General features: G+C 42.4%; 1 protein-coding gene across 2 annotated transcripts in view; it reads right to left on the bottom strand.

Moving 5' to 3' along the window:
• SHISA4 (shisa family member 4) overlaps nucleotides 1–27,597 on the bottom strand; it is a 772,640-nt gene that overhangs the window by 492,971 nt on the left and 252,072 nt on the right. For both annotated transcript variants that reach the window (XM_086923109.1, XM_086923110.1), the window contains exon 3: nucleotides 22,912–23,045. In XM_086923109.1, coding sequence (XP_086779235.1) covers nucleotides 22,912–23,045 — 134 coding nt within the window. The remainder of the gene's footprint in view (nucleotides 1–22,911; nucleotides 23,046–27,597) is intronic.

The raw sequence follows: 27,597 nt of genomic DNA, 5'->3' as shown, positions 1-27,597 counted from the left end.
GGCTGACTACTTTGACTTCTATCAGGTGGGGGGTACCGAGAGACCTATGACTGAAGCAGTAGGCATAAATATTTTTGATGCTATGCTGCTTTATCAAATGACTGTACATTACCAAAGTACCATGAGGCTCTCAGCTAGGCAGTAAAAGAGATGTTGTCTTTATATGTGGTGAGTATCAATGTTAGTAAGCCAATAGTAATGACTTAGTGGTAAACAAAGCATAAGCTGGTACAAGGCTGACACTGTTGTGACACTAATGGGGTTATTTAGAGTATTGCAAATGCAGGACACCTGCGATGTTTGGATGATTTTTTACATCCTCTAACCCCTAAATAACCCATTTATTGCCATAAAATGCTGAGACGTGCGCTACAACGACACAAGCACCATCAACTGTGCCACATGATGGTGCAAATCTTAACGTTGCAAGGTAAAGTGGTTCTCTGTAACGATGGATTCAACAATTGTTTTGTCTACAATAATCTCAACATTTCAGCAAACATAGATAATGGCAAGTAATGTAGCATACATCCTTTTACATCAAGATAATCATGCAAGGCAAGTTCTGAAATATTTACAAAAATAATTTATCAACTCTTTTTTTTGTTCAATGAATAAAAACATTGTTCAATCAACGTTCAAATACACTTTATCTTTGTTTTATTCTACCAATAGATCCAACTATTATGTTACCAGCATTCAGATACACTTTATCCTTGCCGTACAGTCTTGAAATATCAATCGGTTCATAGATTTGTTGTGTGATACAGCCTATTGGTAGCACGATGTTGTAGGAAGCTGGCTTCTTATATGGTATACTATGTATGGTATACCAAAAACAGGTATCCCTTGAAAAGGGTCCAGGTATTCCCCTACTAGCAGACAGGAGCTTGCTCTAGCAATCACAAGGAGCTCTTTTATGGGGTGATGTGGTCAAGCAGCCTTAGGTAGATCAGAGAGGAGTGTTAGACATCCACAAATACACACGATAGTCAATAAATGATGACCATGACCAATGTTCCTTCTAATATATTTCCTCTGTGTGCGGCAATGAAGGGTCTCTGTGCACTGCTGCCAAGGCTTTGTACATCAGCTCAGCATGATAGCGAGTACTTTTCTCAGATACCATGCATTTAAAGAGGGAAAGGAGCCCCCTGAGTGTAAAATTGTAGTGCATCGGTTACCTTGTTCAAGAGGGGGTTGCATATTAAAGAGCCCCAAAGACACTTATTCTGTTGATTTTAAAATAGTTTAAGTTGAACATATGTCTCCGTTCAAAAAAATTCTGTGTTGTTATGCTGAACATTCTGGATACAGTAAAAAGAAACGTGTTTTTCATATATATTTACTTGCTACCACTGTTTTACATTTTTTTTGATTCTTTAATATTAAACCTAAAAATTACACAATTCAGTTGTGGTGATTTTATCAACCTTTATTATTATTATTATGTTTCTTATATAGCGCCTGAATCGACCCCCGAAGGGGTATCTCCGCGCTTGCCTTGGGAACCCGTCCTGGCTTTTCCTTGTGAGATAGCCCCTACAGGGCATCCCCAAGGTGAAAGCCAGGCATCCCGCCGGGGGGGAGGGGCCGTTGTGGAGATTAAGCAAGCTTAATGCCCAGAGTTGCAGAGTGTGAACCCATGATTAGGTCAGGCATCAAAGCGAGAATTATCGAGTCCATGGACATTTGAGCTCAAGACCCTGCCGCGTCGGGAATTGAACCCTGGTCCCGGGTCTGACCTCTGCTTCAGGGTCTGCCTGCTCTAACCAGTGGGCCACACTTCTCCACTTTAATGGATGAAGTGATAAGTGAGCCATGGCAGGTTTTGACCCTGTTGCTTGTATATTCAATTTAGAGTTCAGTAAAGCATGCTTAGCTTACCAAGCTAACTCAATAGGTTTAAAAGTTGATTTTGGTTTACAATGCCATGGTTTCATACAGCAAAAGGCTATTTAAAGATGATGAGAAAGAAATAGTAAACGTGAACAATTCAATATACACTGAACTTAATTATTGTCTGTTTTACCACAAAGTGGAATACTAATAGATACCAAAACGTGATTACTTTGGAGAGCGTGCTTCATATCTGACCCTAAAAGTGATATCCTGGGTCTATCACAATTACCCAGAAAATAAATAAAGCCCCCTTTCATGGAACTAATTTCTAAAACCAACTGAAAGCAATGGGGTCTTAGATGGTGCATCACATCTCTTCAGTAGTGTGGTTTTCACGAGCCTGCAAAGTGTGCTATCCAAAGTGAGTAGAGGATGCAGTCCCTTGCCCCTTTACCAGGGAACACTCACAAGTAGATGAAGGAGAAAAGTGTGAAAAGTCTCAGACTGGATTCAAATGGAAGGCTCTCATTCCTAGCCCTTGAGAGTGGATACAGAACATTAAATGGGAGGAGAATCTGTATTCCTTAGTCAGATTCATGTGAGGTCATACCACATGTGATTTCAAACCTATGCAGATCTACTGTAAAGGAGATGAGCTGTGCGCCTACACCTTCACAGGCACGAGGTCTCAAAGACCATCAGAGGGCTATGATCGAGTTAGGGTTCATTCTACAGTGTCCCTTTTTTCAATTAAGGTGAAATCTGAAATACAGTACAAAAGTCCCTTGATGACATCAAGGTAACAGACATAAATGAAGAAAGAGCAGCAAGTCTTTAGGAGAACATCCCCAATCCTTTGAATGACTTATTCTTTAGCACCAGCCAGGCTCCACCAGAGAAGGGGAAAATGCAATTAAATGTGTTTCCCCAATATGAATACCTTTTTATGGTGATACTAACTTTCAGTATGGCCACACAAAGTTTCAATAAAGAAACACAAATATTTTTGAAAGAGCATTTATTTTTATCATTTGGGGTAATTCATTATTGATTTTGGTTCTGATGATATTACAGCCTTTTTTAAGCTTTAAGAGCTGCTTCGAAGTAAAGGGCAACAGTGGCCATGGGGACTATAGTTGCACAAAACAGGTAGATTTACAAATGTCTTCTGCACTGTCACCTTCTATTAGGCAAGAGATGAGTGATATTTATTAGTAAATTAATTTGCAGTTAATGACTCGTTTACATTGCATAGTATTACTCCCAATAGGCATGGTGTTGCCTGCCTGCCTCTAAACTAAACACATCTTACTGAAAGTCATGAACCTCAATTCACCAAAATGTCAGGGGTAGCGGAAGTGACATCACATGCCATTTGAGGTTTTCTTTCACTCAAAACAAACATACACACATATTCACCCATACACACACTCTCTTACAAATGCACACTCTCACCCGCAAGAATGCACAGAACATACATAAAACATTTTGTTTTACTTACCTCAGCTGCCAGATAGGGTCATATTCCAGCTAACTGTACTCCATTTTTATACCACACTAATAGTGACAATATATTATTCACTATTACTGTAATATAAAAAACTGACTGGAAACAAGGAAAGTGGTGTCTTGACCAGCATCAATAAGGATGAGCTGCCCCTGTGTTCCTGGCACTGACTTTGCAAACTCTGATGTCAGGGGTCAGTCGTTACAAAGGGCAAGCCAGGTGCCGCAGCTGTGACCCCTTGATGATGCCCATGCTGAAAGTGAGATGATTTAAAATGTGTCCCGGAGTCTGAAGAAAAAGGGATGCTACCAAAAAGCTTAAGTAAGATTCCATTCCAAAATGCATTGCCTCTTTAAGTAAGGATCTGGGTTAAAACATATAAAGCAAAACCATGTGCTTCAGAAATGTGCCGCCTGACCAGCATGTGGGTGCTACTGAGGTTTCTGTTATTGCCTTTAAATCAACAACATACACCTAGATTAAGCTAGAACTATTGTCATTGCTTGCTGGCAGCATCTGATAAGTGAGTAACAACAATATTTTTGGGAGTACATAATTAGAATGAAAATATTTCATTTCTAAAAACATTAGACCAAATTAAACATTACTCATGTTTGTGGAAGGGGAAGTCATCTTCATAGTGTCTTGTTCACTCCTGTTTTTTTCACACTACTTTCCTCTATAGTCTTCCAGTGTGTTAGTTTTTCACATAAAATGGAGATTACAATAACAAATAATGTGACCATTGCCCTCTGCACTCTACAAAGAGGCCAAGGATGATTATCATGTAATGTGCAACTAGAGGTCTTTTAATCGTGCCCAGTCATTAACATGTATCCACAAGTTGAGCTCACCCAGACACGTAGAAGGTACTCAGAGCACAGTATACAATATACAAGATTTGTGTGTTACATTAAGAAGGTACAGAAGCACACCTGGGAAAGCAAGTACACCTAGGGTGAGCAAGAGTAAATAAAACAGTGTAAACTGTTAAGCATCGCTGACATGGCAGGAGGAGAGCCTGTTAACGGGATGGGAACCACTCATTTCTCACAGCACTATTTTATATGTTTTTTTGGGAGGGAAATCACAAACACAGTGCAATTTGTCTCTGTGTGAGCTATTCATATTATATCATGCAAGTTGGACTCTTATTTCTACACAAGCAATTTTATCAGAAGAACAATGAAATGTTACATTTAAAAAACAGCCCCTTCTTTTCACGCAAATGGGTTTTGCCACTGACTGTTTCTACAAAATGGCTTGTCAAAGAGCATTGCATCAACAAATAAGCACATTCAGTTATGTTTCTTAAGTTCTTTTTTAGTACCTCCTTGTTATATATTTTCCTTTTCTTAAAGCTCTTTTAGAGACTCTGGTTCCTCGAGCAGTGAGGTTTTCGCGTTTTTTACTGCTTGGTGACCTCAATATTCATGTTGATTGTCTTGAACTTCAGGAAAGTAAGCTTCTACATGATTCTTTGGACCTGGCTTATCTAGCCCAATGGGTTTTCTCCCCTACACATATAGGTGGACACACTTTAGATGTCATATGCTCAAACTTTCCTGTAAAGGTTGATGCCCCTCAAATTTTAACTTGGACTGATCATTGGCTGATTAGATTTACTTGGTCGGCCATGAAAGATACACCTAAGTCTTGCAGGAATTCGTTCCCCCCGAAGATTAATGTAGGTAATTTTATTACCTGGCTCGATCAAAACAGACCGATCTTGGAAGGGGAATTGGATCCTGCACTTCAAGTTTTTGATGGTTGGCTGAGAGCAGGGATCTCCGCCTCATCGAAAGGGTTGAAATCTGGTAGAGATAGGACGACCCCCTCGCAACCCTGGTATTCGCCCCAATTACGCATTCTTAAGCCTGCCTGTAAGAAATTGGAGCGAGTGTGGCGGGCGGCCTATTGCCCACAAGCCAAGGTAGCTTACCGCTCGGCACAGCGGGAATACTATGCCAGTATTAAACTGGCTAAATCTGAATATTTTGCCAGAAGAATTGAGAAAGCTAATAATAACAGTCGGGAAATTTTTTCTATTGTTAAGAGCTTTCTCTCCCCCTGTGCTGAACAAATATCGGTGAAACCATCTACTGAATGGTGTGAGAACCTTTCTTCATTTTTTCTAATAAAAATTGCTAAAATACAGCAGAGTCCTAGAGCGGGGGGAGCAGGATTGCTGATAATGTTAGATCTATAGTACTGCCTACCTACACTACGGAGAGATTTACCCCCCCCTCAGTGGAAGACACCTTGTTTGCAATTAAATCTCTGAGATCCGGTGCCCCTGATGATACATGCCCGGCCCGGGTGTTGGCGGAAGTGGCAGAATCAGTGGCATTAGAGGTTTCACAAATAATGGGTCTTTCCTTTAAAACATCTAAGGTTCCCGAGGAATGGAAACAGGCAAAGCTTCTTCCCTTGTTGAAGAAAACGGGTGCTGATCCTGCTGTGCCGGGCAACTATAGACCCATTTCCCTGCTTCCAGCCATGGCAAAAATTGGGGAGAAACTTGCCTTTTGTCAGCTGAATGCCTTTGTGGAATCATCAGAGGCCCTCCACCCTGCCCAGTCCGGCTTTCGTGCAGCACACAGCACGGAGTCGGCCTTGGTGGAGATCACAGAGGCGATTAGGGAGTGTTTGGACAGTGGCGGCAGAGCGGCCCTAATTTTATTGGACCTCTCTGCCGCGTTCGACACTGTCCCACACTCCCTCCTCCTGACTCGATTGGCTGAGATTGGTATGCTGGGCTCAGCACTTGAATGGGTGAAATCTTTTTTGTCCGATAGGTCCCAGCAGGTTTGGATCCCACCCTTTTCCTTCTCGGCCAAGCCTCTCACTACCGGGGTACCCCAGGGGTCTACATTAAGCCCCTTGCTTTTTAATGTGTACCTTACCCCACTCATAGTGCTGGCCGAACAAATGGGGGCCAAAATTATAGCGTATGCAGATGATACGCAACTTTTATTTACATGGCCTGATGCAGCACTCAACACTGAGGTCATTTGTTCTTGTCTTTCTGCGGTTTTTAATTGGTTAGCAATGGCACAGCTAAAATGCAACAAAGACAAAACAGAAATTTTGTTGTATGGCCAATTTCCGCCCAATTTTAGAGAACTTTTGTGGCCTTCTGATTTTCCCCAGCCAAGTTCAGTTACCATCCCTGCAAAGAACTTGGGAGTATGGTTTGCGGAGGATCTGAGATTTGAGGCACACATTAAAAAACTTACAGGGGTGTGCTTCGGATCTCTTCCATCTTCAGCAAGAGAGTCGGTTGCGAGGGCTTTATTATTATCACGGCTCGATTATGCCAACTCTCTTCTTAGCGGAACTCCAGCCTTCCTAGTCGCCAGACTACAGATCATCCAAAATGCGACGGCAAGATTCTGTGCAATGTGCCTTGCAGAGAGAGTGTGCGTGTCCACTTGAAGAAACTACATTGGCTGCCGGTGGCTCAAAGGATTACTTTTAAAATCCTAACACTAGCATTTAAAGCAGTCAATGATCTTGGGCCTTCCTATCTGAGGAAAAGATTTAGCCGCTACACCCCTACTCGTTCTTTACGCTCGGCTGACTGTAATTTTCGGAGTGTTCCCCGCTTTCGGCGAGTGCGCCTTGGAGGCCAGTCAATTGCCGTTCTTGCGGCTTCGGCCTGGAACACTCTGCCTTTATCCTTAAGATCGATCCAGAATTTTGTTCCTTTTAAGAAGGCACTGAAGACGCATCTTTTTATATCTGCTTATTAGACTTTTTAAATTTTCTTCTGTTTCCTTTTGGCCACCTGCTTGTTTTTCCTTTTTCGCGCCAGGATACTCTGGTAGTAACAGAGCGTTTTATAAAACAGCTAAATAAATATTGGTCACATGTAGCACACATGAATTTAGGAGCTGGTTTGTGCTCCCTTATACAGCAGGCCTGCAGGCCATCAACAGTAGAACCTGTAATCAGACAGCGTCGGGATTTCGGGGTCAAAAGGTGCAGCAGCATGACATTAATTCTCGAAATGTGGCCCCCCTGATGTTAATAAAGAATCACTGACAAAATTTCGACCTCCAAAATATCGACCTACAGAAATATCGAGTCTAAAATATCGAGGGCAAGAATATCGACTTCCTATCTACTACATGGTAAGTACAAAAATATCGAAAAAATAATATAGATGTTAAAAATATCGATGTTAAAAATATCGTTTTTTTCTTTTAAAATATAATTGTAAAATAAATTAAATAACACTAATAAATATAATATACATAGTTATAAGTATCTAATAATGTTTAAAATTAATAAATAATACATATATAATAATAATACATTAATTAAATATATACTGTAAATATATAATATATATGTTCTGAACAATATGTTGTAATAATTATTTTACTAAATTATAAATTATTAAAATATATTCTAATTTACAAATACATTTACAAACATAAAACAATAACATAAATAAAATGTACTAAACATAAAAAAATTAAATATACTTTTAATATTTTTACAATTAATTATATAAAATGTTGGATAGCCTAGGGGTAAAAATTACTATTCCCACTCCACAGAGTGCAACAGTAGGGAAAGCGTTGGATAGCGTAGGAGAAAAAATTACTATTCCCACTCCAGAGACTGCAACAGTAGGGAAAGCATTGGATAGCGTAGGAGTAAAAATTACTATTCCCACTCCAGAGAGTGCAACAGTAGAGAAAGCTTTGGATAGCGTAGGAGTAAAACTTACTATTCCCACTCCAGAGAGTGCATCATTAGGGAAAGAGTTGGATAGCGTAGGAAAAAAAAATACTATTCCCACTCCAGAGAGTGCAACAGTAGGGAAAGCGTTGGATAGCGTAGGGGTAAAAATTACTATTCCCACTCCAGAGAGTGCAACAGTAGGGAAAGCATTGGATAGCATAGGGGTAAAAATTACTATTCCAACTCCAGAGAGTGCAACAGTAGGGAAAGCATTGGATAGCGTAGGGGTAAACATTACTATTCCCACTCCAGAGAGTGCAACAGTAGGGAAAGCGTTGGATAGCGTAGGAGTAAAAATTACTATTCCCACTCCAGAGAGTGCAACAGTAGGGAAAGCGTTGGATAGCATAGGAGTAAAAATTACTATTCCCACTCCAGAGAGTGCAACAGTAGGGAAAGCGTTGGATAGCCTAGGGGTAAAAATTACTATTCCCACTCCAGAGAGTGCAACAGTAGGGAAAGCGTTGGATAGTGTAGGAGTAAAAATTACTATTCCCACTCCAGAGAGTGCATCAGTAGAGAAAGCGTTGGATAGCGTAGGAGTAAAAAATACTATTCCCACTCCAGAGAGTGCAACAGTAGGGAAAGCACTGGATAGCATAGGGGTAAAAATTACTATTCCCACTCCAGAGAGTGCAACAATAGGGAAATGTTTAGATAGCGCAGGGATAAAAATTACTATTCCCACTCCAAAGAGTGCAACAGTAGGGAAAGCGTTGGATAGCGTAGGAGTAAAAATTACTATTCCCACTCCAGAGAGTGCATCAGTAGGGAAAGCGTTGAATAGCGTAGGAGCAAAATTTACTATTCCCACTCCAGAGTGCTACAGTAGGGAAAGCGTTGGATAGCGAAGGGGTAACAATTACTATTCCCACTCCAGAGAGTGCAACAGTAGGGAAATCGTGGGATAGCGTAGGAGTAAAAATTACTATTCCCACTCCAGAGAGTGCATCAGTAGGGAAAGCATTGGATAGCGTAGGAGTAAAAATGACTATTCCCACTCCAGAGAGTGCAACAGTAGGGAAAGTGTTGGATAGCGTAGGGGTAACAATTACTATTCCCACTCCAGAGAGTGCAACGGTAGGGAAAGCGTTGGATAGCGTAGGGGTAACAATTACTATTCCCACTCCAGAGAGAGCAACAGTAGGGAAAGCGTTGGATAGCGTAGGGGTAACAATTACCATTCCCACTCCAGAGAGTGCAATAGTAGGGTAAGTGTTGGATAGCGTAGGGGTAAAAATTACTATTCCCACTCCAGAAAGTGCAACAGTAGGGAAAGCGTTGGATAGTGTAGGAGTAAAAATTACTATTCCCACTCCAGAGAGTGCATCAGTAGAGAAAGCGTTGGATAGCGTAGGAGTAAAAAATACTATTCCCACTCCAGAGAGTGCAACAGTAGGGAAAGCACTGGATAGCATAGGGGTAAAAATTACTATTCCCACTCCAGAGAGTGCAACAATAGGGAAAGGTTTAGATAGTGCAGGGATAAAAATTACTATTCCCACTCCAAAGAGTGCAACAGTAGGGAAAGCGTTGGATAGCGTAGGGGTAACAATTACTATTCCCACTCCAGAGAGTGCAACAGTAGGGAAAGCATTGGATAGCGTATAGGTAACAATTACTACTCCCACTCCAGAGAGTGCAACAGTAGGGAAAGCGTTGGATAGCGTAGGGGTAACAATTACTATTCCCACTCCAGAGAATGCAACAGTAGGGAAAGCATTGGATAGCGTAGGAGTAAAAATTACTACTCCCACTCCAGAGAGTGCAACAGTAGAGAAAGCTTTAGATAGCGTAGGAGTAAAACTTACTATTCCCACTCCAGAGAGTGCATCATTAGGGAAAGAGTTGGATAGCTTAGGAGTAAAAAATACTATTCCCACTCCAGAGAGTGCAACAGTAGAGAAAGCTTTGGATAGCGTAGGAGTAAAACTTACTATTCCCACTCCAGAGAGTGCATCATTAGGGAAAGCGTTGGATAGCGTAGGGGTAACAATTACCATTCCCACTCCAGAGAGTGCAATAGTAGGGTAAGTGTTGGATAGCGTAGGGGTAAAAATTACTATTCCCACTCCAGAAAGTGCAACAGTAGGGAAAGCGTTGGATAGTGTAGGAGTAAAAATTACTATTCCCACTCCAGAGAGTGCATCAGTAGAGAAAGCGTTGGATAGCGTAGGAGTAAAAAATACTATTCCCACTCCAGAGAGTGCAACAGTAGGGAAAGCACTGGATAGCATAGGGGTAAAAATTACTATTCCCACTCCAGAGAGTGCAACAATAGGGAAAGGTTTAGATAGTGCAGGGATAAAAATTACTATTCCCACTCCAAAGAGTGCAACAGTAGGGAAAGCGTTGGATAGCGTAGGGGTAACAATTACTATTCCCACTCCAGAGAGTGCAACAGTAGGGAAAGCATTGGATAGCGTATAGGTAACAATTACTACTCCCACTCCAGAGAGTGCAACAGTAGGGAAAGCGTTGGATAGCGTAGGGGTAACAATTACTATTCCCACTCCAGAGAATGCAACAGTAGGGAAAGCATTGGATAGCGTAGGAGTAAAAATTACTACTCCCACTCCAGAGAGTGCAACAGTAGAGAAAGCTTTAGATAGCGTAGGAGTAAAACTTACTATTCCCACTCCAGAGAGTGCATCATTAGGGAAAGAGTTGGATAGCTTAGGAGTAAAAAATACTATTCCCACTCCAGAGAGTGCAACAGTAGAGAAAGCTTTGGATAGCGTAGGAGTAAAACTTACTATTCCCACTCCAGAGAGTGCATCATTAGGGAAAGAGTTGGATAGCATAGGGGTAAAAATTACTATTCCAACTCCAGGGAGTGCAACAGTAGGGAAAGCATTGGATAGCCTAGGTGTAAACATTACTATTCCCACTCCAGAGAGTGCAACAGTAGGGAAAGCGTTGGATAGCAGAGGAGTATAAATTACTGTTCCCACTCCACAGAGTGCAACAGTAGGGACAGCGTTGGATAGCGTAGGAGTAAAAATTACTATTCCCACTCCAGAGAGTGCAACAGTAGAGCGTTGGATAGCCTAGGGGTAAAAATTACTATTCCCACTCCAGAGAGTGCAACAGTAGGGAAAGCGTTGGATAGTGTAGGAGTAAACATTACTATTCCCACTCCAGAGAGTGCATCAGTAGAGAAAGCGTTGGATAGCGTAGGAGTAAAAAATACTATTCCCACTCCAGAGAGTGCAACAGTAGGGAAAGCACTGGATAGCATAGGGGTAAAAATTACTATTCCCACTCCAGAGAGTGCAACAATAGGGAAAGGTTTAGATAGCGCAGGGATAAAAATTACTATTCCCACTCCAAAGAGTGCAACAGTAGGGAAAGCGTTGGATAGCGTAGGAGTAAAAATTACTATTCCCACTCCAGAGAGTGCATCAGTAGGGAAAGCGTTGGATAGCGTAGGAGTAAAATTTACTATTCCCACTCCAGAGAGTGCTACAGTAGGGAAAGCGTTGGATAGTGTAGGGGTAACAATTACTATTCCCACTCCAGAGAGTGCAACAGTAGGGAAATTGTGGGATAGCGTAGGAGTAAAAATTACTATTCCCACTCCAGAGAGTGCATCAGTAGGGAAAGCATTGGATAGCGTAGGAGTAAAAATTATTATTCCCACTCCAGAGAGTGCAACAGTAGGGAAAGCGTTGGATAGCGTAGTGGTAACAATTACTATTCCCACTCCAGAGAGTGCAACAGTAGGGAAAGTGTTGGATAGCGTAGGGGTAACAATTACTATTCCCACTCCAGAGAGTACAACAGTAGAGAAAGTGTTGGATAGCGTAGGGGTAACAATTACTATTCCAACTCCAGAGAATTCAACAGTAGGAAAAATGTTGGATAGCGTAGGGGTTAAAATAACATACTTATAAATAAAAGCTTTTTATTTAAAAAATGATATAAAGTATTAAAACAATTTAAACCATATACAATACCTATACATACTTATAGAAAACATGATTACCTAAATATATTTAACCAAAAATAAATATTAAAAAATACCATTTTATAACATTTAATTACCAATTAATAATTATTTAATAAATATATAATTTACAAAACAATCATTTTAAAAAAATTATTATTTAATTACATTTACATTACTTCCCACCATATTCCCCTATAAACCCACTACCCCCAAAAGAACACATTTATCTATTTATGAATTAATTAAAATTATTTACCAATCAATGAAAATTATTTACCAATTAATTAAAATTATTTACCAATTATTTAAAAAAAAAATATAATTCATACTAATTATTAATTAATTATACATAATTAAATAACTTCCCACTCTATTCCATTATAAACCCACAACCAGCGACAGAACATATATATCAATTATTCAATTATTTATAATGAGATAACTATTATTAAATTTATTTACCAATTATTTAAAATTATTTATTAATAGCTACTAATTATTTTCTAATTTAACATAATTAAATTACTACCCACCCTATTCCACTATAAACCCACAACACGCTATAGACCATATTTATCAATTAATCAATTAATTAAAATGATTTTCCAATTAATTAAATTTAATTACCAATTATTTATAATTAATTAATATTAACAACTAATTATTAATTAATTTAACATATTTATATTACTTCCCACCCTATTTCCCTATAAACCCATAACCCGCTACAGAACATATTTATCAATTAATCAATTAATTAAAATTATATTCCAATTAATTTAAAATAATTACCAATTAATTACAATTTATTAATAAGTCCTACTAATTAATACTCAATTTAACATAATTAAATTACTTCCCACCCTATTCCCCTATAAACCCACAACCCGCTCCGGTACTAAAACATATAATTTACTTATAAATAAATGTATTAATATATATATGTAATACACATTTAATATTTTTTATTTTAATTACGTAAGTAAAACATATAACACATACTTATAAAAAAAAACTGAAATAATACAAATATCGATATTAGTGTAATCGAAATTAGTAACTTCGATATTACTTACATCGATAAGTATTTCGATATTACTTACCTTAGGGTCGATATTCTGTCCAACGATATTCTTGTCTTCGATATTCTGCACCTTCGAAATTACTGACACAATATTTTGGTACATCGATATTTCATACTCGATTTTTTGACTGTGTACCGTTAATAAAACATGAAAAAGAAACCTGTTTCCTTAAAAACTGGAAAAATAAAGACAAACTTCTGATGTCTATGTGCGTGCTCTAAGCCTTCTACTGCTTGGCATGTAAAGGGTGGCTGGGCATGTATCTTTATATAACTTTAGCACCAAGATTATCAAAATGAAGTACTGTTTGCAATAGAAGGTTTAAAGAAAACAGGTTTACGATACTTTAAAAAGTAACTGAAGCACTTTAAAGTAATGTTATCCTATGGTAGAAAAAGATGTTTTGCATTTAGGCACACAACAGCGACTTACGGGACCAGTTTTTTGAACTTCTGGACTTCAGGTGAGTATGGGGGCAAGGTCCAAGGCAGCACCAACAGTTCACTTCGGGCAGTGCCTTACAGTGTTGGTGGCCCCATTCAACTCTGGAGATCAGTCCATCAGAAAAGAGGCTGCAGGCTCAGTTTGGAGGACTATTTTGGCAGAGCTAACAGGGGGCTCTACTCTTGCGTGGTTTGGGGACACCTTTGTTTCGCTTCTCGAGGTGTCTTTAGGTGTCACGTTTTCATCCCCGGTAGCAGTGGCTCTAGAGGGGGCCTGCAAACAGAGGCTGCAGCTTCAGGAAGCCCATAGTGGGCACGTCCAAGGTGGGCTTTGTCCCTAGGCACCACTGGCCCACTTAATCCTGGGCTAGGAAGCACAGGTGCAGTGGTGCTTTGTGGCGTCAGGTTTTTTAAGTTCTGGAGTCTCACAATCTTTTTTAGGGTCCCTGCAGGATGCGAGGAAGCAGCTCTTCTGTTCCATGGGAGTCTTTTGTTCTTTGTTGAAGGCAGGCAGGCCTCACAGGCTTTGAAGTCACAGCAACTGCAGGACGAGATGACTTTTGGCGCACTCTCTCGGAATCAGCAGACATAACGGCGGGGCTAGCGCTGGGTCAGTTGCTTCTTCCAAAGTATGTGCTTTGGCTGCTCTTCAGTGTCTTCATTCTCGTTGGTGGACAGGAATCTGGGGGACCACAATGGCACCGGTCGGGCTAAGCGGCCCGGTGCAGTGGTTCTTTCGGTTGTCGGGTTTTTGCGGTCTTTGAGCCTCACAGTTCAGTCACAGGTACCTGCCAGATGCAGGGGAACAGCTCAGCTGTTCCACAGGAGTTTCTGAGTCTTTGGTGACTTTCTGGCAGTACTCCCAGGCATTAGAGGATAAGCAGCTGCCAGGGCAAGATGACTTTGGCACAATTGTCGAGAACAGGTGATCAGGCCAGAAGGGCTGGTGCCAAGTTAGGTGCTTCTTCTGCAGTACTTGCTGTTGCAGCTCTTTGGCCTTTTTTCTTTTTTTTAGCAGGATCTGATGTCCTGGTGCCGGGCCCCCCAAAGTACTGAACTTAGAGGTGTTGGGGGAGTCAAAACTCCATATATATGGCCTCTTCCTGGGGTAAGTGGGCATAACCCTGTCCTTGAGACCCTAAATTTGCCATCACCTACTTCAGGTAGCCCAGTTCAGGGGTGGTGCTCTCCTGAGGGTGGACATGCCGTCTTGGCTCGCTAATTTTCCCAGTTGCTAAAGAGCTCTTGACAAAAAGGGTCGGTTTCCTTTCTTGTGAGAGAAGCCAGATTTCAATATCAAGGCAGTAGGCCTCTTTGAAGTGCCCCGTTCTTGGAATACTAGTCCGCAGGTCACCCTGTGGGCAGGGGTGCCAAGCACACCCTGCCTGTGCAGGTTTGGTTTATGGCTTCGGTAAAGCAAAGACCCTCATGCTTCGGGGTCAGAAACCTGTTTCTGGTGGCAGGCTGGCGAAAACCAATCAGTCAGTACACCAATAGCTGGTAGGGTTTCAGCAGATCGCTGTTAGGAGACCTATGGGTGCATGTATAACTAAATCTGACACTGGCATCAGTGTGGGTTTATAAATACCAGATGTCTAATCTAATACGAAACATCCTTATTTTCTGTGAAGCCCTCATGTAGCTGGGGAACTGATTTTCACCAGGGTCCAGCACATGTTTTCAAAACAGCTTAGTGATGGTTCCCTTCAGGATACTCTTTGATACTCTTTAATACATCAGGCCCTAGGTACCGGCGTACCATTTACTAGGGACTTACAGTGGGCACTAGAAGTATCACTAATTAGGGAAACCAATTGTACAGTTCTGGGATCTGGCACTGGGGACCTGGTTAGCAGGAACCTAGTGCACCTCCAGTTGAAATCACATCAAATGGCAGATGAAAAATGGAGGGGTGTGGGGGGATGGGAAATGTCAAAATCTCCACTTTCCAACAGATGTTGCAACCTGAAGGAGTAAAAGGGTCCCATTGATGGTGCATTAATTTCCTTCAGGTGTAAATCTGTATGTGGTTTCTTGCAATTACGAGGTGTGCTCCGATAGGTACATTTTGACACGTTATGCCTTGTATTTAGGGCCTCCTCAGGTCATACAACAAGATTCTGTGTCAGTGAACAAAGAATGAGTCCCATATCCAGCAATGAGTGTCAGGCATTGAAGAATCAATCTACAAATCGTATTTGCTGGGGAACCAGCTGGAAGATTACAAACCAGGCATGCAGCTGTGTTTTGCACTACCTGGAGCTTGGCCAATAGGAAGTCATTAGCAGCTGTGAGCGAAGCATTGCCAAGGCCAAGGCGACTAATGGCAAGGGCATAAACCAGAGTCTGCTTTGCAGAGGATGGTAGCCATGGGAAAACCTTCGGTAGTAACCGCATGGTAGCAAAGCATGCCCCACAAGTAGTGGTAATCTAGTCCTTTTGGAAAGGGCCTGGTTTAATGTAACACCCAGATTTTTAAACATGAACCTGAAGGAAGGGTCGCCCTAGTTCCCAGACCCACCAGTCAGGGGACCAGAGCTCCTAGGGTTTGCCAAACACCACCTCCTCTGTTGTTTGACCATTAAGTTGAAAGCAGTTTGCCATCATACAGGCTGTGATCCTCCACATACAATTTTTGAATCGGAGCTATTTTATGTCTATAATTTTTCTTTTTTTTTTATTAACCCCAACAAGTTGTTCAAAAGTGGACTTTCCAGCCAGAAATCATCAGGCAATTCTCGCCGCTCACACTCACCGCCTTATTTTGTGACTTGTGTGTTTGCCTCAGTGCCTAATTTTGAAAGCACCTTTATATCATCCATCAGGCCCCCCAGAAAGGAAAGCATTTTTTCACATAATACTATAAAATGAACAGCACTAAACATATTAAATAATTCAAGCATTGCGGTTATGGTAAGTTTGTCTTTTAAAATGACAATCAAATACATGATCGCCAATATGCAATAGGCAGCCTGGTCTCCCTTAAGTATAAAATCTCCTCAGTGTGATCCTTTATTAGAAATGGAGGGAGGACGTTGAGGGTATTTTAATACACCTGCTCCCACCAAAGACGCATGACAAGATGTTGCTGTTAGCCTATTCCTCTTGGTCAGTTTCTGGCATCACACCAGAGATCAGTTCAGGCGGTAGCCCGTGGATGGAGTATAAATCCTCTGTTGCAAAAACAAGAAAGCCATTTAGTTTCTCCTGCACATGTGCAAGGGATTCCATTATGAGGCTCTCACCCCACTGACCCTGGACTTCCTTCCCAGCACCATCTCCACAGAAATCACTCAAGGCCAGGCTACAGGCCTACAGAAGCACCACCTGCTGTCTCTGTACCAAGGCTGTCTATAAGGATGGCTGCTATTGTAGGAACTTACTCCACACCAAAAGAAAAAGAGAACACATTCTAACAACTGCACTTCCCTTCAAATGTGCTCCCCAATCCCCCACAGCACCTTCCTTTCATTCAACCAGATTTTGGAGTCATATTTGTGCCATGGGCTTTGTCATCCTGCCACGTTGCTGCAATATTCACATCACTCATCTTCATTCACTTGCTACTGTTCCTCTAGGGTGCCACAGGGTTGGCTACTAGGCTCTAGTGTTCGCCATCTCTCTTATCTTCTAATATTCTGATTCTCATTTCCTGCCATGTTTAGTAGCAGTAGCATTCAGAAAGGCCAGCTTCTCCTCACGTAAAGTTGTAAGCCTCTGCTTGTTAGAAGTATCACCACTCCTGTGGCTTCTCTAAATGGATGGCCATAGACAATCCCGGCTACATCTCGACCTCAGTCAGTGGGAGACAAAAATAAGAGACTGGGGTGACTGTCCATCTGAGCTCCAAGCTACAGTTTTCACGGTGATACCATAACCTATACTGCGTGCCTATATTGTCTCCTATTTTGTCGACTTGGAGGATGCATATTTCCCCACGCAAATTAATTTGAGTCAACAAGCTCAAATTCCAAGGATATCCAACTTCAAAAATGCTGCGGAGCATGTCTTCCACTAATATAACTACAACGGGTGAATGTGGTATATTGCCAAATTTGTTGTAAGAAAGAATACGCTTTGACAAAGCCATTCTTGAAAGCAAAAAACAACTAATATAAATGAGAAAATACACTACTGTCTTAATCTTGTGACCATATGTTTGCAATAAAGAATTAAAAAAAAATATACCCACAAAGCGCAGTATTAATGCTTCCTAGAAGATACATGTTGTTCAAACAGGTAGAGAAACACTATTTAGTTCACAGTCACATGGAAATACTATTTGTATAGGTTCAAGACAAGAAAAAGCTTGGTGGAATTTCTGTAATCTGAGGACATATTTTAAAAACATAATAGTAACTACAAAAAGGACAAAGTATGGAAAGGAAGGATTATTGGCAAATAAAAGTATACTTCTTTTTAGGAGGATGTGCACAATTGAATATGAAAAAATTACATGACTCATAGTGCAAAGCCCCGACAGCTAAAGTAGGCTTATATATTGCCCTGTGATTCATGGTGCACGTGATGGTAGCAACATGTGAATTAAACTTGAACAGGCCAATGGTGGAAGATGGCTAAATCCAATCCCCTCTATGTAGGTATATATTGCTTTATTTAATAAACAATGTTATTGCATCAAACTGGAGATCCATAGGAAGCTGTCTCTAGGCCAGACCTAAAATGGAACGACGTAGCAAATATCTTGCATGTAACATAGCCATATATATAGAATTATAGATGGGTCACGGTGAAATAAAGGGATGTTTTCACTGAGTGGTTCCAAGTGATGTCAATTAGACAATGGGAGCTAAGCCTGACTTGTCTTTGATGTCAGTCAGAAACGTGAAAATGTATATTTCTTCTTCATTTACTCAGGAGTGCACTGTTCTGATGGCAATCGTCCTCCAGAATATTAGGTCCCACGTGTCGCCATGAGTGTATTCAAAAGTTCGTGGTAATTCTGCAAGCATACATTCTGCGTGTTGAAGTACTCATTACAATCTACGTCTGAACATTTACTGTAGGTCTCATGGGAGTCTTTCTGAATTTCATAAATGTTATAAATCTACTCCAAACATGGAATTAATCATACAGTAGTTATTTCAAACTCCTGAAGGGCTGGCTTTGTGAATTGGACCCAGTTAGAGGAAACTAACTGTACACCCCCCAAAAAAACTATTACTTTCAGAGAAAAAAGTAAGATTATAAAGAGGTTCCAGCCCAAACCCCGACCCACGCAAAGAACCCAGTCTCAGGGAGGAAGGTTGGAAGGAAAGGACCCATCTTTTAAAAAGTCACAAAATGTGACTGGGCAGTTATAAATGATTAAGTAGTGTACTGTCCAGGTGAAAACTGAGTGATTCGCAATGGTCAACTACAGTTAAAAAGTATAGTTAAAAAAGTCGATAACAGGTTCAGAACACAAAGGTGGGTATGGGAGTTAGTATTAAGAAACACGAGAAGCAAAACTTGACCACGCCTTAGCATACTAAAAAGCAAGGTACTAAATCAAGCCTATCGTCCAATGTTGGAGTCACAGAACACATCAGACTCCACTATCACCAATTAGATTTCGGAAACTTCCTGAAGATTGTAGTATTCTCTTTCAAGTAAGACAATCAGAAGAAGAATTAAGTTGTAGTTTAATCCATGAAGAAAAGCACATCTATGTACCTCAGTGACAGATGGTAGAATAATCAGTGGTACATCACAGCATTCTAACAGTGCTCAGTAGAACACAGAACACCAGTATTCAAAAGGATACACAAGAATTGCAAGCATGCAATTAAAGAGAAAAACACAAAATACTACAAAGATTTAACTCTTCAAAATTCATTTCAATCTCTAAAGTACTCACATCTTTATGTCCAGGGCCTCCTTTACTGGTTTCTAGTATCTCTGGATATCTCTCAGTAAAGAACACCGATGCCCATGTGGCTACCACCGCACTTTAGGAATTAAAAAAGATACATAGTTGTACACTCTCTGGTTCAAACAGTGAGTGTACTATCAGATGTGTTGTGGTTCTAAGGTGTATGCAAACAAAACAGGTGATGGACCGAATGTGGATCAACGTCACACATTCATCCCAGTCCAAAGATCTGGGCCCAAATCCATCGTTTTTTTGCACTCCACACCACCCTGGGTTAGACAATGGCGATATGCAAATCAGCTCTGACCCTGTGCCCCATGGGAACAGTCCAGTCCGGACTACAAAAGCCATGTCCTTCCCAGAACGGAATCAAGCATCCGAGGACCGGACCAGTTTCGAGGTAACACCTCTCATCAGCCCGGCTAGCTTGACTCCAGTGGTGTGGAGTGCCTGGGACCCACGTCTGAGCATCCCCAGTGCACTTATGGCGGAATATGCAAACAAAACAGGTGATGGACCGAATGTGGATCAATGTCACACATTCATCCCAGTCCAAAGATCTGGGCCCAAATCCATCGTTTTTTTGCACTCCACACCACTCTGGGTTAGACAATGGCGATATGCAAATCAGCTCTGACCCTGTGCCCCATGGGAACAGTCCAGTCCGAACTACAAAAGCCATGTCCTTCCCAGAACGGAATCAAGCATCCGAGGACCGGACCAGTTTCGAGGTAACACCTCTCATCAGCCCGGCTAGCTTGACTCCAGTGGTGTGGAGTGCCTGAGACCCACGTCTGAGCATCCCCAGTGCACTTATGGCGGAATATGCAAACAAAACAGGTGATGGACCGAATGTGGATCAATGTCACACACTCATCCCAGTCCAAAGATCTGGGCCCAAATCCATCGTTTTTTTGCACTCCACACCACCCTGGGTTAGACAATGGCGATATGCAAATCAGCTCTGACCCTGTGCCCCATGGGAACAGTCCAGTCCGAACTACAAAAGCCATGTCCTTCCCAGAACGGAATCAAGCATCCGAGGACCGGACCAGTTTCGAGGTAACACCTCTCATCAGCCCGGCTAGCTTGACTCCAGTGGTGTGGAGTGCCTGGGACCCACGTCTGAGCATCCCCAGTGCACTTATGGCGGAATATGCAAACAAAACAGGTGATGGACCGAATGTGGATCAATGTCACACATTCATCCCAGTCCAAAGATCTGGGCCCAAATCCATCGTTTTTTTGCACTCCACACCACCCTGGGTTAGACAATGGCGATATGCAAATCAGCTCTGACCCTGTGCCCCATGGGAACAGTCCAGTCCGAACTACAAAAGCCATGTCCTTCCCAGAACGGAATCAAGCATCCGAGGACCGGACCAGTTTCGAGGTAACACCTCTCATCAGCCCGGCTAGCTTGACTCCAGTGGTGTGGAGTGCCTGGGACCCACGTCTGAGCATCCCCAGTGCACTTATGGCGGAATATGCAAACAAAACAGGTGATGGACCGAATGTGGATCAATGTCACACATTCATCCCAGTCCAAAGATCTGGGCCCAAATCCATCGTTTTTTTGCACTCCACACCACCCTGGGTTAGACAATGGCGATATGCAAATCAGCTCTGACCCTGTGCCCCATGGGAACAGTCCAGTCCGAACTACAAAAGCCATGTCCTTCCCAGAACGGAATCAAGCATCCGAGGACCGGACCAGTTTCGAGGTAACACCTCTCATCAGCCCGGCTAGCTTGACTCCAGTGGTGTGGAGTGCCTGGGACCCACGTCTGAGCATCCCCAGTGCACTTATGGCGGAATATGCAAACAAAACAGGTGATGGACCGAATGTGGATCAATGTCACACATTCATCCCAGTCCAAAGATCTGGGCCCAAATCCATCGTTTTTTTGCACTCCACACCACCCTGGGTTAGACAATGGCGATAATCAAATCAGCTCTGACCCTGTGCCCCATGGGAACAGTCCAGTCCGAACTACAAAAGCCATGTCCTTCCCAGAACGGAATCAAGCATCCGAGGACCGGACCAGTTTCGAGGTAACACCTCTCATCAGCCCGGCTAGCTTGACTCCAGTGGTGTGGAGTGCCTGGGACCCACGTCTGAGCATCCCCAGTGCACTTATGGCGGAATATGCAAACAAAACAGGTGATGGACCGAATGTGGATCAATGTCACACATTCATCCCAGTCCAAAGATCTGGGCCCAAATCCATCGTTTTTTTGCACTCCACACCACCCTGGGTTAGACAATGGCGATATGCAAATCAGCTCTGACCCTGTGCCCCATGGGAACAGTCCAGTCCGAACTACAAAAGCCATGTCCTTCCCAGAACGGAATCAAGCATCCGAGGACCGGACCAGTTTCGAGGTAACACCTCTCATCAGCCCGGCTAGCTTGACTCCAGTGGTGTGGAGTGCCTGGGACCCACGTCTGAGCATCCCCAGTGCACTTATGGCGGAATATGCAAACAAAACAGGTGATGGACCGAATGTGGATCAATGTCACACATTCATCCCAGTCCAAAGATCTGGGCCCAAATCCATCGTTTTTTTGCACTCCACACCACCCTGGGTTAGACAATGGCGATAATCAAATCAGCTCTGACCCTGTGCCCCATGGGAACAGTCCAGTCCGAACTACAAAAGCCATGTCCTTCCCAGAACGGAATCAAGCATCCGAGGACCGGACCAGTTTCGAGGTAACACCTCTCATCAGCCCGGCTAGCTTGACTCCAGTGGTGTGGAGTGCCTGGGACCCACGTCTGAGCATCCCCAGTGCACTTATGGCGGAATATGCAAACAAAACAGGTGATGGACCGAATGTGGATCAATGTCACACATTCATCCCAGTCCAAAGATCTGGGCCCAAATCCATCGTTTTTTTGCACTCCACACCACCCTGGGTTAGACAATGGCGATATGCAAATCAGCTCTGACCCTGTGCCCCATGGGAACAGTCCAGTCCGAACTACAAAAGCCATGTCCTTCCCAGAACGGAATCAAGCATCCGAAGACCGGACCAGTTTCGAGGTAACACCTCTCATCAGCCCGGCTAGCTTGACTCTAGTGGTTCTAAGGTGTACCACTAGGTAAGTGGAGCATCTCTGAACTGTATTCAATATGGGCAATAGAAGTAGGGAGTTTTCATAGTTTACTGAGAAAAATACTGAGTTGTAGTAAACTGGGAGACATATGGCTAATGAATTAACGGCATTTGTCAGTTTCAAAGTGGCATAAACTCAAGCCAAGCAATGCCACTAACAACATTAAAAAAACTCTGTGTAAAATGCCGAGGCCTATTTCCTTCACTTTTAGTGCCTGGCGGACAGCAATTGGAACAGGGATGCAACGTAGACACAATCTGCTTGCAGGTGAGTTGTGGTTATTTTAGCAGAAATTCCTCTTCAGACCAAAATCATGTATTCTTCCCTTACCGAGATATGGGGTCCTCATCGACGCCCTCCTCCGATACAGATAGCAGCAGGAGCACAAGAAACAGCTGATCACTATCACCATGATTAAAAAAAAGAGCGATGCTGCAGAGGCGATCCCAGCAATCATCTTGGGGCTGGAAAAACAGACACAAAAACACAGAACATGTAACAAAGGTTCAGTGTTTTTTGACAAAGCTATTAACTTGTTCACTTTGATTTTTTTCTTTGAAAAAGAAAAGTGGATTAAAATTTAGAACAGTAAAGCTCTAAATGCCCCGCCACAGAAGTGAACCACATTCTAAAGCATCACAAGTATGGCTATGCTTCCATCACTAGCATGCGCATTCTGACTACATACAAACTGTCTGATTAGCGGTTTTGCAAATTGTGTTGGTAAAGTGAGCTCTGTTGTGTCTGGGTACATACTGTACCTGAGGGGTTCTGAGTACCGAGGAAGGGGTGACCCCAGAGGAGCCATGGATGTTATCATCTTAGCTTCTTGTCACGAACCCGACTCCAGCTCCAACCAAGGACATAGAACACTGAGACATCATGACATCACAACATAACGTTCCACAAAGACTAGCACAGTGACCAGAGGCAGAATGCGAAACAAAACCTCAATGTAACACACATTTAGCCCTCACAAACAACACAACAAAGAAGTGCAGAAGAGTCACATTTGAAAAAGCAACATTAACTCTTCTAAGCTAATCCATGGAGTGTATACGTCTGTACATGCATGAAGAGTAAAAGAAAAATTGGCCTAAATCACAGTATTAACGTACCATGGTTAGTTTATTTTGTCTATATTGTAACATTTATTTGAAGCATGTAGCCTTATATAAACATCATATACAACATCACAAGGCAAACTCCCATTCACAATAGTTCCACTCGATTTTGTCGAAGTTATTAAAAATAAAAAAAATCATATGTGCATATTAATACAAATCTGTTGCAAATTAAACGAAAATCCTGAGATGTATAAAGCTGTGCTTTTCTCGCCTGTGCTCAACTAGGCCTCGGCTCCATCTTGGATTAACATGGCTTCTGCTGCATAATATTCATTGTGTTTATAGTTATCATGTGAGACTGCACACAGCATAATTTGCACAGTTTAATTTGTAATGACGTGTTTTAGAATAACTCCGAAGCTGGTCTTTAGGTACTTTCGAAGACTTTTCCTGTTCACAGGTTGGACCGTTCATCTTTGTCTTTCCATTGTTTAGGTAACTAGTTTGTTCTGCCACCTCCGATGAGATTAGGCCAAAAAGAGTTTAATAATATTCATAATAGGGGATAGTCCTAACATGGTGCAATTATACGTTTTTAAATGCTGAACTGTGACTTACTGTCAAAATGCTACATTTGCCAAGAGCTCCCCTACGGCGGTCACCCTGGGGCCAGTCTAAATGTGGGGCTGGCAGTGTGTGACATCGCTGCTGCCACCATACAGCAAGAACAGTGGGGATTGGGCCTTGCGGTGTGCCGTTCCCCGGAAGCAACGTAAATGCTTCCAGGGTCTCGTTTCCTGTTTCCATGCCTAGCACCGCTCTAAAAGGGGCCACGGAGTGACAAATGGGTCTCAGCGTTCCACTCACCACTAAACCAGGAACAGACCACCCGACAGCAGTATTCAAGACTCATGCACTTTTTGAAAAATGTTCTGCTTTTGTTTCCCCTGCAGGTTGCTTCATTGATGGCACGTTCTGCTGCGCTTTCTGCATTCCTCCCGCTCGCCTCCACCTGCATTGCCTGAATTCTGCGATGTACTTGATCCTTGCCGCAACAGGGGTGCGTCTGTGTCGATGGAGAAGTGCCCAGTTCCGAGCAGCGCAATGACGATGCTGCATGGATTTTGGCAGTTGCAGCACTTTATACCCACTTCCAAGGACCCAGGACTGGATTATCATCACTTGGCAGGGCAAGACTCTCAGATGGCAGAGGTGCTGTAGCAAATGAGTTGGAAGTCCTTTATGTCCCTGACACTTCAGACAGGAGGCGGGCTAGCAAGCCCTTGGAGTCACATTTGTTCTGGGTTGGAGAGATGCAGGTTCAGTCGTTCTCACTCTGAGGCAAGAGGGCAGCAGGCATGTAAGCACAGCAAAGTAGGAGTCAAGCAGAGTGACAGTTGTTTAGCAGCGTAGCAGTCCTTCTTCTGGGCATAGTATCCACAAGTCCAGAGGTGTACGGAAGTGGTGGTGGCTGAGGTGTACAACTTATACACAGTGGTGCCCTTGAAGTGGGGGAGACTTCAAAGACATGCCTTTAAAGTGCATAGAGGCCCTCCTTTCTGCCCTGGCTCCAGACTTACTACAAGGGGGTAGCAGCCATTTGAGTGTGGACAGGGCATAGCCTATTCAGGTGTAAGTGAGGCTGTGCCCAGCTCCTCTTTGCCATCCTGCCAGGGAATGCCAATTGAGACACACCTAAGCTATTGTGACTAGCTGTAGAATACACAAAGCGCAGCTACCAACCACACCCAGTCATGTGATCAGACACAGGCTGCAGGCACAAAATGGCTAAAGCAAGAAAATGCCAACTTGCTATAAGTCAACTACACAATTGCTCTGGATCCTCTATTTTTGAGGAGAAAAACCAAGTGAGACTTCTTGGTTGATCCGGGTATATTGCTATAACCCTTTTATTATTTAATTTTTTTACTTTTTTTAATGTTTTATGTATGAAAAAGACACCTTATCGTATTTTGTATGGTTCATACTCACTGCCAATTATTTACAACACAAAAACATACAAATAACAAATCGTATATACAAAATTACTTGCTTTGATATATACACAATTAAACATTCATATTTACGCGAAGACAAGAGTCGCGATATGAACTCAAAGTTTAGAATAGACAATTGATTGCAGTCATAAATTAGTAAACTACAACTTAATGTAATTAACTATACAAAAAATAGACTCTAAATTAATTCCTTTAATCTATTAACAGATTAATGTCTAATCTCTTTTACGCCAACGCGTTTCGAATCCGGTATGTCAACTCAACGGATTCTCCTCAAGGCTCTGTCTTTATACGATGTATCTGAAAGTGTATAAAGTAAAGCTTGTTTTAGCTGCCTTACTGGTGAGTGTTTAGCTTCCAACTACACTGGGGTATCTAACTTTGCAGTATGGTATCTAAAGGAAGATATTTTTGAATGTGTGCAGAAGGTGAATTCCGTTTGGGTTGAAAACGTATCCGTGGTTATTTACAATATGCGCATGGGTGTTATCTCATTTGCATGAAAGCATTCCAATGGATGTGGTTTACAGTCTGGATATTTTGGATAACGAATTGAGGCCAGTTAATGCACTGTTAAATTTAAGTATCAGATACGCCTCCTTTTGCAGTAGAATTTTATCATGATCCATGGGTCTAGACTGTTGTAATACATACAGAATTGACCATTTTAGGTCATTCTCAGTGTGTTTGTTTTCAATAAAGTGTTCCACCATAGGGGCGGTTAGCACCTTGTTCTTCAGTCTTGATTTATGTTGCGTTATGCGCATATTTACTTGCTGTGTTGTCTTGCCTATGTAAATTTTGTCACATGGGCAGATGACTACGTACACCACATTGCGTGTTTTACAGTTTGAGAAACTCAAATGTTTCCACTTAGTGTTCCCATGTTGAAATTCCTTCCCTTCTACAGTAGTCCCACAAGCCGCACAAGACCCACACTTATGGTGTCCCTCAATGGGTTTTAGTCCCCATTGTGAGAAGTTGGCCTGGTATATAATGCTCACTAATTCTTAGTGATCACTTTGTACCATGCCAAGCAACCCTTATGATGATGGCTGTAATTCAACCTTGTAGACCAGTTATCCTAGTGGTAACGTGGACAAAGCAGTCTTAGGCTAAACTCTGAAAGGCATGTGAAGCCAGCTGTAATACCATACACAACCCCCTTGAATACCAAATGAAAGGGACACCACACAGATACATATTGAAAATATATATTGATTTATTAACTATAAAATCCCCTGGACTCTTTATGAGCACAGAAGCACAAGCGTTAAATCACAAGACAGTTTAAAATACACAAAAGTTGCACAATATGGATGAGCCCTAGGGGCCACCTAAACCATATACTAATAAAGTGGTATAAGAGATACCAATAGGAAAGGGAACAGGCCTAGGGCCTTGGGAATCGCTGGAGCTATTCGAGACTAGCAGTGACTAAGTCGGGAAAGGCCCGCGGGACTCGGGTGCAGTCTTCAAAGTGCACGCACTTTCCAATGCAAAGTCTATGGTGCGTAAAAAGTACAAAGTTAGAAAGTTAGGAACCTTCCGAGTGACCTAGGGAGCTGAAACTTAAGACACAGGCCCTTGAGATGTGTACCAGTGTAGGAACACCGGCGGAGCTGAGTTACCTCACCCACAGGAAGCGGGTGCACAGGGTCGAAGTAGTGTCAGGTTTCGTCACGCTGGTCGATGGTGCTTGGAGCTGAAGATGCTGCAGGCGGCTCGATGTGAAGAGTTCCGGTGGATCCAAGGGTGGATCTGAAGATGTGAAGACCTGAAAGCAGAGGGGACAATGTTCAAAGTCACTAGCCAGTGACTACCGTGGAACCAGATTGGAACCAGGCGATGTCGGGTGCAAACAGGCGTTGTCAGGTAGCTTCTCTCTGCAGCCACGTGGACACCGGGGGTCGAGGACGTCCAGGAGTCGG

This window comes from Lissotriton vulgaris, chromosome 5, assembly GCF_964263255.1.
Source record: "Lissotriton vulgaris chromosome 5, aLisVul1.2, whole genome shotgun sequence".
Taxonomy (NCBI): domain Eukaryota; kingdom Metazoa; phylum Chordata; class Amphibia; order Caudata; family Salamandridae; genus Lissotriton; species Lissotriton vulgaris.
The sequence above is the reverse complement of the archived record's forward strand: the minus strand, read 5'-3'. Positions and strand labels throughout refer to the sequence as shown.